This window comes from Cavia porcellus, unplaced genomic scaffold (assembly GCF_034190915.1).
Source record: "Cavia porcellus strain 051 isolate PalLab524CR breed Dunkin Hartley unplaced genomic scaffold, mCavPor4.1 scaffold_20, whole genome shotgun sequence".
NCBI lineage: Eukaryota > Metazoa > Chordata > Mammalia > Rodentia > Caviidae > Cavia > Cavia porcellus.
In genome coordinates, this window is record NW_026947503.1 from 61,844,574 (window position 1) to 61,860,853 (window position 16,280).

The following is a 16,280-nucleotide window of genomic DNA, read 5'->3' on the forward strand; positions in this document are numbered from 1 at the left end:
TACTGAATCCTAGTGTTGGATTTATGCGTTAACCCCCCACCCCACTCCGTTATTCATTTACCAGGTTTTGTTCAGCAACTACTGTAGTGGAGTGCTGAATACCTGGTTCCTATCTTCTAGGAATTACAGATAAAAGATTTCTCAATATGAACTCTGAAGCAAGAAATTTGAATTATTCACTCCTCTTTACAGCACCTAGCTGTGTTTTGGCAACATACGATCAATAAAGGTTAGCTGTTAGGTTGACTTATCTTTCATTATTTTGAAATAGTGCTATTCTAAGAGTATTCTAAGGTAAGGGAAACCATGCTGAAGATTATAGCCACAAACAGCATCTAGAAGGATACCTGAATAATGGTGTGAAATTTTGACCCAGAGCATATCTGTGCCTGCACAATATACATGTAGTCGTAACTGTCATCTCTTAGTATCTTAGGAAAACATAGAATTTCAATAAAACTTTCTCATGCTTAAAAGGGTAAGGAAACAGCCACTACTTCTCATGAGGCCATAAACCTTGTAACTGGGAGGTAGGGAAGGAGGAGTAGAGTTACATAACTTGACTCGGGCTAGGGTGCAGTTTTGAAAGAAGTGAAAGGGTTTCCAGAGCTGGCAGGTGTGTGCCCAGCCGACGCCCTCTTCCCTAGCCGTATTACATGGGCACAAGCTCTAAAAGACGAGTTGTTAAATCAGATTTAACCAGGCTGCTTTCATGTACCAAACCTGGCAGTGCTGGGGCGCACAGAGCCCGATCTGGTGACGGAGGCCCCGGATCTGGCCATCACGGCCCAGACTGCGCTCTTCCGCCATCGGGTACTGTCCCCGTCGCCGCCCCACCGCGCCCCGCAGGGGAATGCGGAAGAGCCCGGCCCGGCGGCGGGAAAGCAGGAAGGCGGTAGGGGGATCCAGGGGGCCGCAGCCGCAGCCGTGGGGACACCACCCGGATGGGACAGGAAGAACGGGTCCAGCGCGTCCCAGCGGGGGCGTGCGGCATAGGCAGCCCCGCTTCCCCGCGGACGCGGACGCGGACGCGGGAGGGACGGTCGGCCGCAGCAGACCCGGCGTGCTCCCCTGCCCAGTTGGACTCGCCCGCCTTCCGGCGCGACTTCTGCCCCGCCTCTCCTGGCAGGAAGTGCGGGCGCCAGGACCGTCCGGTCGAAGCCTCAGTCTCTCTGTTGTTGCTGTTGCTCTTTGCCGCGCGCAGGGCGATCCTGTTTCTCGTGTCCGGAGCCGGGTGAGTGGCTTTCGGCCCTGCACGCGCGACACCTGGCTCGCGGGCTCCTAGTGCTGCGCTCCTGCGGCGGGGCCGGTACGGCGGGCGGAGAGGGGCGCAGAGTAGAGGCCCAGGCGGCGTCCCGGGCTGGCAGGCGAGGGCCCAGGAAGCTCCGGGGCGCGCGAGCCCTGGAGACGCTGATGGAAGGGGGCCCGGTCCTGGGGTGACTCCACACACCCGATGTGCGCGAGGCGCGGCCGATGGATCGTGTGCAGGGCCACTCGGTGCCGACGGTCCAGCGGCCTGCGACCGCACTGCTCGTGTCCGAGGTGAAGTGTCCGGGGAGTCCCCGAGAACCCTGAGTGTACGGCTGGCCAAGGCTCAGTGGCTTACCACTGTGCCGCGCGCGCCTTGCAAAGACTCCGTTCATTCCTGGCGATTGAAGAAAAGGACAGTTGAGATTTCCTTGCAAACAACTGTGAACTCAGCGAAGTCTTTAGTTCAGCCCTAGGAAGGAGAACTGGCTGGACCCATGATGGGAGGTAACAGGACAAAAAATGAAGAAAAGGTCAGAAGGTGGGAATTGTGTCTTGTGAAACGGACGCAGTGGGGAGACCTGCCTGGCGGAGCACAGCTAGAATAAGCTGTAGTTGGGATGGGCAGTAGGAAGTTGGGGCTGGGTGTATGGCTCAGTGGCAGAGCGCTTGTGTTCCGCCGTACAGTAAGGGTACTTAGGTAACGGAGGCCTTTCCATGGATGTCTTGAAAATTTGACAAGAAATAAAAAGCTTTTGTAAGAGGGCCTAGGAAATTAATTGGATTCTTCAGTAAAGGCTAACAAGAAAGGGGGCGTTAAGAAGAATTGTTGGGCAGTTTTTGATCGATAGATTTGAAATGGCCCTTAGTAAAAGAATCCCAGGATTTAGATTTCGATGTGCCTTTATAAGGTTATTTCCTGAAACCCTTTTATTTTTATAATTGAAGGGACTGATACAGTACTTACAGGTAAGGTAATTTGCCAAAGGTCACTTGGAATTCCCACAACGGAAAGACTTGGGTCAACCTCTAGACTTAGCAGCTAAATGCACAGACTTTTGTTCAGGCTCTGATAAATGTTCCGGTTCTGTGGTGACTGTTTTTTATGCTTTCATAAGACTGAATTTGGACATGGTAAGCTGCAACTTTTGAGGTACAGATCTCCAGGTTAGGGTGTCCAAGCTTAAGAAAAACAAAAGGGGCTGGGGATTAAGCTCAGTGGCATAAGTGCCTGCCTGCCTGGCAAGCACGAGGTCATGAGTTTGATCCCTAGTACTGCCAAAAAAAAAGAAAGAAAGAAAAAGAAAAACAAAGATTCAGAGCCCCTAAATAAGGCTAGTTTCCCTATTCCCCCAAGCTTAGAAGACACCAGGTATTTAGAAATGAGTTTCATTGTACCATTTACCAGCATCTTTGATTGGTATCTTTCTAATTCCACATGGAGGAACAAAGGGAATTTCCACCCTGTGAGGTGTTTGGCAGTTGAGACCTCTGAAACAGGTAATAGATGAACAAGAGAAAAGACATACAAAACTTAAAGTGTGCAGGAAAACAGGAAGGTGAGTACTCAACCTCGTGAGGTTTAGCAGCTTACACTCTTTCATAAGGGAGAGGGAAGTGGTAGGAGCTGTGGACACTTTTAGAGGAAGAGTAAATGATTTTTAGGGGAGATAAATGAGCCTGAAGAGCGGACATTACCCTGTTTCTTTGGGGTCTGGGTGTGGTGTCAAGTCTAATCTTCTTTCCTAAGAATTTTGTTTGGTGAGATTGTAGGGAGAGGATCCCAGAACACCTGCGTTCCTTGTGGAGGAACTTCCCATAGTCTCATACAGGAACCTTGGAGAAAGCCCCTCACCCCCACACAGGGTTTGTGCCAGTCCATAAGCAGGCCATGGAGAACCACCTTACTTTGGGAGTCGGATCCAGGACCTACCTTTGAACGATTGCACGTGTGTGGGACAGAGATTCTGTTAGTCACAATAATGAAGCAATGTATTTTGGTTACCTCATATTTAGTAAGCAACTACCACATTCACGATACTCTACTCATCCCTGCAATCCAAGGTGCAAAGACTAAAGGCCATAAAAATGAATCTGTAAATTGTATGGCAATGTAATATTAGCAATAAAAAGGAATGAAAAGTGGGGGGAGTGGCTTAGTGGTGAAATCCTGACTAGCAGCTAAAGGCCCTGGTTTGATCACTAGTAGCACAAAACATTTAGAATGAACCACTGATAAACTTAACCTGATAGGTGGATGTATTGTTTGAAATTGGATCTCACTTTATAGCCCAGACTGGCCTTGAACTCAATCCTGAGTGCTGAAATTACAGGTGTGTAGTCCAACTCTGACAAAATGGATTAATCTCAAAGGTACCATATTGGGTTAAAGAAGTCAGAGTATATTATACTGCATAATTCCATTTACAGGAAGTGTAAAGGCAGACAAAAGAGAACTGTGAACAGGAGTTACCTATAGAAAAGGACCTTTGATTAGGGAGGGAATTTTCTGGAGTGATGCTAACATTGGTAATTCACAGTAATTGGATCACGTGGGTGTGTTTATGAAAATGTGTCATGATTTGTACATTTCCCAGCACATCAGTTTCACTGCAGTAAAGCAAAAGTGGTGGGAGTTCAGAGGATAGTTTACTGCAGACTGGGATAATCATAAAGCCTGTGAGAAAGAAATGACAGTACAGAATGTGTCTGGTAAATGTTAAAACACATCTAGTGGGGAAAGCTTACATGATGTTAAAAGCTTAAATAGTAAGTTTGGTTCTTTAAAAGAAAGTTATAATGGTCATGGAACTGACTACTGATTTTTGCCTAAGTACGCACCATACACAGTGATGTATAATTAAGTATATGAGGTTAATCTTGTGGCATATTTTAACTTGATTATATACTGAAGTCTCTTTATGATTGCTGTTTTCAGACTGCCACTCATGTATCTAGTCATGTGATCCTCTTAATTAGAGCAAACGTTAATTAGTTTTGACCATGGGAATCCAGGAGAGAGTTCCAAAGATTTGGATCTATCTTGGTGAAAGTGACAATAAATCAAAAATGACCTTAAAGTTTTAGCCCAAGAACATCCCTGCTTTCCGGTGTGTGAACAGATTCCTCCTCCCAGGGTCTCTCGCCTTGTGTCTGCTTACAAGTCCCTCGGCTGCTGGCCTCAAAGGCCCTGAGCGTCCTGCTCTCCTGGCCTTTCAACCCCAAGCCTGCTGCAGCTTGGCTGAAGCTTGGTTACTCTGTGTTCTCAAAACCAGTTAGCTCATTTCTGAGTGGTGCCTGTGCAATACCAGTTTTTCAACCAGTACTTACAAAAAACACATGAAAGACAGCCTCCTTACAAGCTCCGATTAGGAAGGGAGAAGCAACCAGCAGCCCCAGCTCAGGTTAGCGGGGAAGGCGGTGCTACAGGGGGGTGACTGTTGCAGTTACAAGGATGGGGTTCCGGATGGAAAGTGAACAGGGGTTAAGATTTTCCAGCCGGAAATAGAAAACCCCCTATGGAGTGTGGACTCGACTATGGTCCATTGAGCTTTCTAAAATTTTTGTGGCTTTATGTCTGAAACAGAGGCGTTGCCCTACTTAGCATGAAAGAGGTCAAGGAATCGGTGACACTGACTTTTCTGTTGGTGTGTGACAAATTGCTCCCAAACTTAGGACTTTAAAAATTAGCGCAGCATATGAGGGCCTGGTATTCAGCCGAAGCTTAGCTGCTGTGTTTCAGGGTCTCCTGAGGTAGCAGTCGGATGTCAGTTGAGGCTGCCCCATGTGAAGCAGCCAGCCAGGGGCGCTTGAGGTGAGCAGGGGGTGCCTCAGCTCCAGTGGGCTGAAGGACCAAAGGGAGAACAGGGCAGAAACGGCAGTGTCTCGAGACAGAGTCATGACAAAGTCACACACATCACTTGACAGTACCTGATTCGTCACGGTATCCAGACCTTTCCACTGTTGGAGGGAGTGGAACTGGACTAGAGCTCTGGTCTTTGCAGGAATTATCCTGGTGCATTTTCAAGCGGTGCTGTGCTCCTGAAGGCCTTTCAGTGGGCTAGACTGAGACCCAAGCATCTTTAAGCTTCAAGATGATTCTAATGTGCAGCTAATTCCTGGGAAACCATTTGGTGGCAACAGCTTGCTAAGTTAAGGTGCTTATTTTAGGAAAACGTTTCTAAGGAACCTGGAGTCATAGTGGACAGAATATGTTCCAGGACGTCTTTCCCATGCTTCAAAGAAAGCCGGATAAGCTACACAGAGTTCACAGACCGTCTCTGCTTATTAGGATAGTGGTGTCCACATTTGGATTTGCATATCAGTACTGCAGGTGGCTCAAAACATCTAGATTATCACCAACTGGATGCCTGGAAAAGGCAGTAGGGCTTGTTTTTGCTGCTGTTGGCGGTAATTCGTTCCTTTATGTACTGGGGTCTGTATGAGTGGTTTCTTACCTACCTGTGGTTCAAGGATAGGCTTGGGTATCTTCTAACACTTACAAGTTAGATATTAATAATCTCATAATCCTGGGTAAAAGTTTCAAAGTGAAATCGTGACTGAGAGAATCGTAATCGTGCCATTTGGTTAGTCCAGCCGGGCTGCCCCACTGCCCAGGTCCAGGCAGCACCGTCCTCAGGGTCATTCCTCCAGTGGATTTGAGAACTCGGTTCGTGTGGGATTTGAACTTAAGAGTTGATGCTCAGGAACTTGTGCCAGGTTATATTATTTTTAGTGTTAAATTATTATATATAATATATTTATATTATATATAATACATATTTTATATTATATTTTAGTGTTAAAATTTGTTTAAAATTGTTAAAACAGCTAGAAGAACAGTGTGAAGCAGCAGATACACAAGTGGAAATAGTGTGTAGCAGATGAGTGTAACCTTTTTAGTGTCCTTTCCCTCCGCTGTCTGCCCAGGGAGGCGGGCCAACGTTCCTCCACGCCGCACAGCCTGTGCCTCACACAGCTCCGCCAGTAAACGGTGCAGCTGAAGGCCGAGCCCTTGAATTCCCTGCTTCCTCCCGAGGCAGACTGGTAAGGCAGGGCTTTATGAACTGGGAAAAGGGCAAGAACAGTGCACACCGGGTAAGAAACCATCCCGAACCCCGGAGTGTCCCAGCAGTCCAATGTTTGCAAAGGAAAACCACGATGTGATCAAAAGTACAGTGAACTTTTTAAAAAATTTATAACGGTAAAGGACATTGCCGTGAATCCCCTGGTCTCCGCACACCCTGCATCATTCTTTCGGCTTGCTGAGACAGTTCCAGATTCCTCTTTCCACAGAGTTGTTAGTTCTGCTGTTCCGCTCCTCGCTGCCCTGAACTGCTTCAGGCTGTTTCCCTTGGGTGTTAATGCTGCCTTTGGGAAGGGCTGGAAGTTAGCTGTGTGGAGCTGGACCCGGGAAGTAAGGTGGGTGGGCGCATGCCTGTGAGCCTGCCTTTCTGCTGGCTGGTACTTTGGGGCAGCAGTCACTGTGTTTTTGACCACACCTCATAAAGACACTCAGGAAAGAGGGCTCCAGGACCCTTCGGAAAGCGGCAGGAACCACAGGCTAAGTGTGTTCGGAGTCCGGGGAGGATTCTGGGGGCTTAGTGGCGGTGTGTCTCACTGTAATAAACCTTTCAGATGTCCGCGTCTATCTTGAGCCCTGTGTGTGGGCAGCAGTGACTGGCTGGAGGATGAGGCAGGGTAGATATGGGTGCGGAGCTTGCATGGAGAGGGGCCAGAGGTTGTGAGAAGTGCTCTGGTGAAGTTCCGCCCGTATGAGAGCCGCCTCTGGTGGAGTGTGAAGGGGATCAGGAGGCCAGGAGCTGGGCGTGCAGGCGGTGGAAACACTGGTGGAAACGCTCCACCCAGGAGACGGCAGGATCCGGTCTGGACCGGTACCGAGAACTGAGGAAGTGAGCACATCTGAGAAGTATTTGGGAGGCGGCCCCACGGGCTGGGGGAGAAGGGTGTGTGCAGAGCCGCTTGGCTCCTGGCTGGTGCAGGTGGGGGGTGGCAGGCAGCCCGGATAAAGGAGAAGGTAGGAGAAAGCTGGGCCAGTGCAGGAATGGGGTGACGGGCCCCACACTCACTGTACTGGTACCAGGCGTCCCTGGGATCCAGCAGGAGCCTCCTGGACAGCAGGGCGCTCAGTTCAGGCCAAAGGTGAAGGTCAGGTGTGCGGCTGCAGACTGGGGAGTCCTACTGGGGAGTCCTAGGTGCAGTCGGCTCTGCCAGGGCGGTAGAGAGGGAAAGCGGCTGTGTGCTACCAGGGTGTGCAGAACCTGAGCATCTGAATGGCAGTGAGTGTCCTGTGAGAAAGTGGGACCTGTCACAGAGTGGGGAGCACTGAGAGCAGTGGAATCCGAGGAACCTGTCCAGCCCATCCAGCCTGGTGTCCTGCCTGAGGCAGTTGATTTCTAGTGTCACTGGGCACCAGGCTGGCAGAGAGAGAGGGCGAGAACGGTGTCAAGTGCAGTGGGGAGGTCCCAGAAGAGTCAGCATCCCAGGAAAGGAGAAAGGCACATGGTGATGGGGACCCCAGCAGAGAGCAAGAGGATGGCCTTTCTTGGGGGTCCCCCTCACGTGGGTGCAGTTGATACAACTTGGCCTTGCTCTTCTGGGTGTGTTTGTGTGTTTTCATGTGTGCATACACAAAAGTATGGGCAAAAGTTTTTTCTTTTGTTTTTTTTGCAGTGCTGGGGACTGACCACAGGACCTGGTGTGTGCTGGGTGAGCACTGTACTGCTGAGCTACAGATCTGAAAACATTTTAAAAGAAATTACAGTTGGGTGTGGTGGCACACACCTACCTGTAATGCCAGCTCCTTGGAGGCTGAGACAAAAAGATCACAAATTTGAGGCCAGCCTGGGCAACCCTTGTCTCAAAATAAAAAACAAAACAGGGCCAGGCACATTGTTCAGTCATAGTGTTCCTGTTCCTAAATTCAGTCCCCCTGCCACAAAGGGACAGACAGGAAATGGCAGTGTTGCTCCACCAGGCCTTGCTTGCTGGATTAGGGCCTTCTCACTCTGTTCCCTTTCATCACAGTGTTTTAAATGACTTACTGTGACTGAGGTTTACTGATTGAACTTACTCTTTCCTTCAGACTTAGCCTGAATGTATCCTGTGAATATTAAACATGGGGAACACCTCACCCCACAGCTCTGGGGTGTGGGGAGGAATTGAGACAGTGCAGTGGGGGTGCGGCCTCCCTGAGGCTCTGGTGATAAAGTCTGGTGTCTGCTAGTGGCTGGGCCACACTGTGTTTCTGGCTTAGCGCTCAGTGTCAGCAGGGTAATAACAAGCCAGGTTCCTGGGGGATAAAACTGGCGTTTATTGTAGACACGCGTGTGCGGGGTGCGCGGAGCTGGAGTCCTAGACTCGGCAGATGTGTCCACAGGAACACCTCAGAAGCCGCTGTGCCATGGCACAGTATAGACTGCAGAAGGTGCAGCGTGTGTGCCGGGTGACAGTCCCGACCCCTGCTCCGTGCCCCCGCTGCGGTCTGCTTTCCCCACAGCCATCCTTAAATTCACTGATTCACCAAGACTCACGGAGCCCGCAAGCACGGCTCTGCTCCCAGGTGTGGCTTGGGAAGTGAATCCGGTGAAGTCAGCCCAGGGAGGAGCTGTGCGGGTGGAGGCGGAGGGCTCAGATCAGAGCTATGAGTGTCTCCCACGTAGTACCTAAGGCAGGCGCAGGCAGTGTGTTAGCAACACAGAAGGTCCTTGGGCATTGCTGCATCATCGGTCACCTGCCTCTGTCACCAGCTTGGTGTCTGGCTTGCTGGACCTGATTGAGCTGATGCCGCATGAGCTTTTGTTGTTAGACTGTGTGACCCGAGACTGCAGGGATCAGGCAGCACAGTCCTGAGCCCAGGATGAAGGCCAGGCCCGGCAGTCAGGAAGGTGGACAGAGACATCAGATCAAGTAGTGCATATGGCGGCTGGGTGTGTGCAGTAGTCGTGGTGGAGCTGAGATTGAACTCAGGTTTCCTGACTCTGAAGCTGGTAGCACATTTTGTTCTGTTAGCAGTCATGCATCAGTGGTGCTGTGTTCTGAGCAGTGCACCAGGATGGATTTGGTTGCTGTGCAGGCATCTCAGCATACGTGTGCACAGTGCTGGGCTCCAGAGCCCACCACACACCCGTGCCGGGATCAGGGTCGCATAGTGCCTGACTGTCCACATGGCCTAAAACTACAAATAAATATGACACAAAGAGGATGTCTGTGTCTGAGAATTAGCGTACAGGTGGCTTCAGCAGAGGGTCGCAGGCAGCACCGAGGCCATCTGCACAGGACCCAGAGTGGAGGAGTCCGAGGACATAGAGATGACTGTGTGAAGTTCTGCTCTGAAGCTTCTGCCAAGGACGGGGTAGGCGGGCTGGAGGTGCAGCTGAAGAGCTGCACAGTGACATGGGGAGGAGGCTGGCTGGCGGTGAGTGGTGTCTGTGCGCATCGCATTGGCCCAGGGGCCTCGGGCAGGATGGCGTCCTTTCCCCTTGCTGCAGTGGCTCTCCTGGCTGTGCTGTGCAGCTGGCAGTGAGTGGGAGTGAGAGGGCCCTGTTGCCCCCATGGTGAGGAGGAGGGGCATGAGCTGGGACTGGAGGTCCACTCTGGAGCCTTTCTGTGGGCCTGTGCCCTCAAAAGGACACAGTGAGTGCTGCTGCTGTTACATATTTTAAATTTGTTAAAATCCATGCCATGAAATTCGGGGGGAAGTAAATCATGTTCTGTTTTGCTTCTTTTTTTCCAGCCACCTGACAGCCGCACTGACAGTGATGCTTAGCTGTGCGCTTGCTCCTGCCCAGTTGAAGCAGCGTCGCTTTTATTCACCATCCTGTTACACATTCTTCTTTTATCTTAGGTCTTAGACATGCTTTTTTTCCCTTAGAACTCCAGAACTCAGCTGCCACCATGTCGAGCAAAAAAGCGAAGACCAAGACCACCAAGAAGCGCCCCCAGCGTGCCACCTCCAATGTGTTTGCCATGTTCGACCAGTCGCAGATTCAGGAGTTTAAGGAGGCCTTCAACATGATTGACCAGAACAGGGACGGCTTCATCGACAAGGAGGACCTGCACGACATGCTGGCCTCGCTGGGTAACCTTCGTAGTCTTACATGCTTTCTCTGGGAATGATAATCGCTGTCTGTGAGTCACTCTGTGGTGTGATGCCAAATGCCCAGTTCTTGGCCAGAAGGCAAGGAAGGATTTCTGGGTATGGGGTGTGCGCCCCCCAGGCTGGGCCAGCTCCAGGGCAGAGCCTGCAGGGCTGGCAGGTGCTGTGGCCGCGTAGGCTTCCATCTCTGTTAGCTGAACCCTTACTAGGTTGGAAGCCAGGAATGGTGAGCAGGCACAGTGCTGTCAAGGTTGTCAGATGACGAACACGGCCAGTAGTACAGTGAGGTTACTAGGCTGAAGACAGTTGCAGCCCAGACATGACAGCAGTGGATGGTAACCGCTGCCCAGGGAGCAGGGAGGGGGCTTCACAGAGTTACTCTATAATTAGAGAGGATTAGTGGGTGCAGTGTTTGCACCTTTAATCCCAGCTGTTCGGGAGGCTGAGACAGGAAGATGGAGCGGTCCAGGCCACTCTGGGCAATTTTGTAAGGCACCGTCTAAAAAAAACTCAAAAGGGCCGGGGATGTGGTTTAGTGGTACAGTTTCTGCCTGCTATACATGAGGCCCTGCAGTGACCCCCGGCACTGGGGGGCGGGGGCAGGCACATGATTAGAAATGCACCCTAACTGTCCTTTACTTTGGGTAAGTAAGTATTCATCTTAATATACTGGCTACTCGATTTTTATTTTATTTTAAAGAGAATAAGCCAGATAAAATAAAATAATAAAGCCAATCATAACCAAACCATGAAAGTAATACAAGACTTTAAAACAGGAAATAGGAAATCAACAATGGCCACTATAATCCCTCTTATCTTCAAAATAGTTGCCCACACCATCAGACATAAAAAATCCAACAAAACAGAACAGAATGAAACAAAGCAATGAGAATGATACAAGACTTTATAACAAGATAATAGGGAATTAACAATGGTTACCTCCTTGGGAGCAGATCCTCTGTAATTGCTGTGTTGCATATTATCCCCTAGAGAGATGCTCAGACTTCCAGCTTTAGGCCTGCAGGGCCAGCCACGCAGTACGGCATCAAGGTGTTTGTTTACTTCAGTGACTTCTCATCTCAGCCAGCCGATTCTTTCTGTTGGAGGGGAGCTCAGCACTTCTTGCCTCCCAGCCCGTGGGCAGCTGGCTCACAAGAAGGGCTTGGCCCTGCCCCTGGCTGCTTGAGTTTTAAAATTTTATTTATTTTATTATTCTTCGTGGTGCTGAGGATTGAACTGCAGTAAGCTACATCCCCAGCCTTTTAAAGTTTATTTTGAGACGGGGATCACTAAGTTCCCCGGGCAGAACTAGTGATGCTCCTGCCTCAGCCTCTCAGACTGCTGGGATCCTAGGGTCCCATCACTGTGCCCAGGTTGTTTCAATCTTATGGTAGTCATTTTTTTTTTTTTTTGTCTTTTTCATTTTTATCGGTACCAGGGATCAAACTCACGACTGCACACTTGCAAGGAAGGCGCTTATGACGCTGAGCTAAATCCCCAGCCCCCGGTTGTTTCAGTCTTTAAAACAAGGAAAGAGGAAAGGAGGGTCCTACGTGTCCTGCCCGCAGTCAGTGCTTTTATATCGGGGAGTAGAGGAAGAGCGGCAGGCAGATGAGTCGACCAGAGGCCACACTTCGCCGGGGTGCCAAGGGCCTGGGGTAGCCTGTATGGGGCTTAGCACTCAGGTCTTCCTGCTTGATGACTGATGGAAAGGTCAACTTTAGGGCCAGAAGGGATACAGAGTCTCAAGAGCCTTCTTATCTTTTTCTCGTAATGTGACTTTGCAAAGTTTCCAGTTCACAAAAGTTAAAAGTACAGCACAGTAAATACCACACAAGGAGTGATCGAAATATATGGTGAATGTTTAAATTTTTCTTTTAGTCAGGCATAGTAGCTCATGCCTGTGATCCCAGCCCTTGGGAGGCTGAGGCAGGAGGATCATTGCGAGTTCGAGACCAGCCTGAGCTACAAAGTGAGTTTAAGGCCAGCCTGAACTGTATAGTGAGATGCTGTCTCAGACGAAAAACAATAAATAAATAAATAAATATAAATTTTTCTTTGAAATCATTCATTAGAGTAAAAGACACATTGACATTAACCCCCTCAGAACCCACCACCACCACTTTAAACACACTCGTCCCAACCTTGCCACTTTCCAAAGCATTTCCGGAAGTCCTATTTCGTGAGGGACGTGATGAGGTGTAATCAAACCCGTGGTGATGCTACCACCAAGGGCCATCCAGCAGACAGGCAGGCACTTAGAGATGCCGCGGGGCCCCATCCCTCTTCTCCAGGCCTGCCTTGCAGTCAGCAGGGCCGGGAAAGGGAGACGCTTTGAACCTGTTCAGGATGTCGGGCCCCTGCTCACACGCAGTGCTCTGTGGGTGTTTGTGTGAATGAGGGCCCCTGGGGCTTTGTGATGGGGACCTTGTGGCTTCCCTGTTTACTGTCAGGTCAGCCCCTGGCGTCTTGTGCCCTGAGCCAGTGCGTGGTGCTTAGCCTACGCCCTACTGTTTAAATTCTTTTCTCTTTGCCTTTGGCTTCGGGCTCCCGACCCTTCCGTGTTTTGGAGAGTTGAGTCACAGAAAGGGAGACCTCTGATCTTTTAGCTGTGTTCATGTCCTGGGTGACTCGTACTGTGTGGTTGAATAGGCACAGGGAGGTGGGGTTGGAGCGCATGGAGGTGGCCGTCTGCTGGTACGCAGCGCCCCCAAGCATCCGGGGAGTGGACCTCACGCATGCGCTCTGCTTCCGTGTCTGAGCAGCCTGGCCTACCTAGCCAGGGGCAGTTTGGAGATGATGCTTTGGACTGCAGAGCCTGACAGCTGTTCCTGCTCTGAAAGGCAACATTAACCAGGCCTTTCTGTGGGTTAAACAGAGGAACCCTGGGACAGGGTGGCTCTGGACACAGGCCTGGCGTCAGGCTGAGCCCAGCTGGGACGGCCATGCAGCCAGCAGTGGACCTGGGTTAGAGTCGTGTTCCGGACCCTTAGCACTGCAGGCCACCTGGCCACAACTTGGCTGGCTGGTCAGGGTTTCTGCCGGCTCCTGGGGAGGACCCAGAGTGCCCTAAGGACCCCAGCGACTCCCTTTTCCGACCCTGCCTGCAACACTTCCTCGGGGACGTCCCTCACACAGGGCTTAGGGCTCTGGAGCCCCGGGCCAGCTCAGGAGTACAGGGCAGGAAGCAGACAGTCACAACAATAGGAACAGTTGGGGTTTCTGATAATTGTTGTTTAAATGACTCCCTGATGGGCCTTTGATATCACTCACACCCAGGATTCAACAGTGTGGTGTTTCCTGTGCACAGTTCCAGGTTTGGTTACCTTAGGGTATATGTGTTCAGTGCAGCTCTTGAAGTTTGGCGAGAGGATGGGGAAATTAAGGAGGGGGGAAGCCGAGGTCAGGAGGGGCCCTCTCCTGATGGGGGCAGGGACTAAGGGTGGTGTCGAGTTCGCCCCTCACTTTTGCAGCTTTGTGCAGTGACTGCCTCCTGCGTGCCTGCTGGGAGCTGGGACAGCCCCGCCGCTCCCCTCACCCAGGCTCTTGTGCTCCCCGGGCTGGCCTTGCTGCAGCCCCGTTCCTGCAGTGGATCTCTAACCTCAGCCGCTCCCTACGTTTTTAAAATTTTATCTTTCTTTTTATTCTTTGCTGCTGGGGATAGAAGCCAGGGCCTCACAACACGCTAGGCAAACGCTGCACCCCTGAGTCGCACCGGGTTTCCAGGGTGCCTTTGTAGACTGAGGTATCAAAGATCTTAAGTGGTTCTCATTTGTCATCCCTAAAACGCCCTGTTCTTTGCACTTTGGGTGGAGATAGGGCCCAGCCCACCCGTAACCTCGTCTCACCCTTGCAGGGAAGAACCCCACCGACGCCTACCTGGACGCCATGATGAATGAGGCGCCGGGCCCCATCAACTTCACCATGTTCCTCACCATGTTCGGGGAGAAGCTCAACGGCACAGACCCGGAGGACGTGATCAGGAATGCCTTCGCCTGCTTCGACGAGGAGGCCACAGGTGCGTGCCTTGGTCCCGGGAAGCACTTTCTAGGAGAGGGGAGAAACAGTAATCAGAGAAAACAGTTCCCGGATGAGTAAAGGGCAGCAGCAGGGCCGCAGCGCCGGGGAGCCCCGAGTTAGGCTCCGGGGCCCCTGAGAACCCAGGGGCAGTCACGGTCTTCTAACCTGCGCTTTGCGGACCACGTGAACTGGTCCGTAACAGACACTCGGCCTCACCGAAAAGCACAGTTAACCCCACAGAACACTTCCAGGTCTTACTTTCTTTGTCTTGTGTGTGTGTCTTGCTGTAGCGCACATGCACAGAAACTGTCAGGCACTCAAAGCCCAGCGCCCCCCTCCTTGGCTCTGCAGCTCTGCCCAGCCCATGCCGGCCCCATCAGCGTTCCTCCCTCTGGTCCCAGGCAGCTGCCTCGTTCTGTCTTGTTTTAATCTGACAACTTTTATCGCTGAGCTGAAGCGCAGTTTCACCCTTAACCTCCCTCCAGTGAGGCTGGCTGACCTTCAGACCCACACTGATGGGCCCTCTGCAGTGGGTCGGGATTGGCCTGACTTACCATGTGGTGACCCTCTGTCTCTGCAGGAACCATCCAGGAGGACTACCTGCGTGAGCTGCTGACCACCATGGGCGACCGCTTCACGGATGAGGAGGTGGACGAGCTGTACAGAGAGGCCCCCATCGACAAGAAGGGCAACTTCAACTACATCGAGTTCACACGCATCCTCAAACACGGGGCCAAGGACAAGGACGACTAGGACTGGTGTCCACCTCCCGCGCCTGTGCTTCCTGTCCTCCCTCCAGCCCACAACCCCCGGGCCTTTGCATGCACCTAGTGTCACGGCTTTGCTCTTTGATGTATTTATTCCAGACCTGCTGCCACTTAGCACTTGTATAATCAGACTGGAAGTTGGGCGAGGTTGTAAATTGTACTGAAAAAGATTGCGAATAAAAATCAGTAAATGTGAAAGCCCAGGAAAATGTATCGGTATTTCTGGTTTTGCTGGATTTTTACATTTTTATATAATAAAGTGCTATTTTGAAATAAAGACGCTGCTGGCTCAAATGGAATGTCATGGAAATTACACAAATGAGTCGGGGCAGTCCTTCCCCCAGGGGTCCCGCTGTGAAGAACTCGGGTTTCAGGGTTAAAGGAGTGTTCTGTATTAAACAGTGTCTTCAGAACTGTAGGTCTACTTCAATATCAATACCTTCTCAGCAGTCGGGAGGCTGAGGCAGGAGGATCCCCAAGAGTTCTAGGCCAGTTTGTGGCTACATGGTGAGTTCAAGGTCAGTCTGAACTACATTATGAGACCCTGTCTTCAAAAAAACAAAAGATAACTGAGTCTTCCCTGCCACCTCCACCCTGCATCTGGACCGGCAGTAAGTGTGGATGCTCAGGACACCACCTGACTGTTCTCTCCTGATGCCTGCAACAGCGGCCATGGGGAGGCTTGGGGAGCTGCGAGCACTGCACCAGACTGCCACAGCTGGACTGCTCCCTTGTGCCCAGCTGGCATGGCATGCAGGCCTGCCATCCAGCACTCAGGGAAGCTGAGGTAGGAGAATGACAAGTTCAAGGCCAGCCTAGAGAACTTGGTGAGAGCTTGTCTCAAAATGCAAAAGAAAAAGGGCTGAGGATTAGCTCAGTGCAAAGGTCCGGGTTCAATCCCAGGAATACACAGACAACAGTGATAAAAATGGTGCCCTAACCTTAGCAAGTGAACACATCTGCTGTAGCCAGCTGAAAAGCAGAGGCACGAAATGCTACACAAGTACTGACCTCAAGCAGGTCCCGGAGCACCGCCCTACCAGAAGCATTGAGAACCTGCTCAGCCCCAGGACTGTGGGGTCAGTGTGCCCTGCTCCACATTGTCCTGTAAACGACTTCATCTCTTC

General features: G+C 51.1%; 1 protein-coding gene across 1 annotated transcript; it reads left to right on the plus strand.

Annotated features, from left to right (window-relative positions):
• The first annotated feature begins 1,076 nt into the window (after positions 1-1,076).
• On the plus strand, positions 1,077-15,430 carry LOC100720941 (myosin regulatory light chain 12B). Its single transcript, XM_003464462.5, has 4 exons — positions 1,077-1,234; positions 10,142-10,348; positions 14,223-14,384; positions 14,967-15,430. The coding sequence occupies exons 2-4, from the start codon at positions 10,165-10,167 to the stop codon at positions 15,137-15,139; spliced, it is 519 nt and encodes a 172-aa protein (XP_003464510.1). The 5' UTR covers positions 1,077-1,234; positions 10,142-10,164; the 3' UTR covers positions 15,140-15,430.
• The last annotated feature ends 850 nt before the right edge of the window (positions 15,431-16,280 follow it).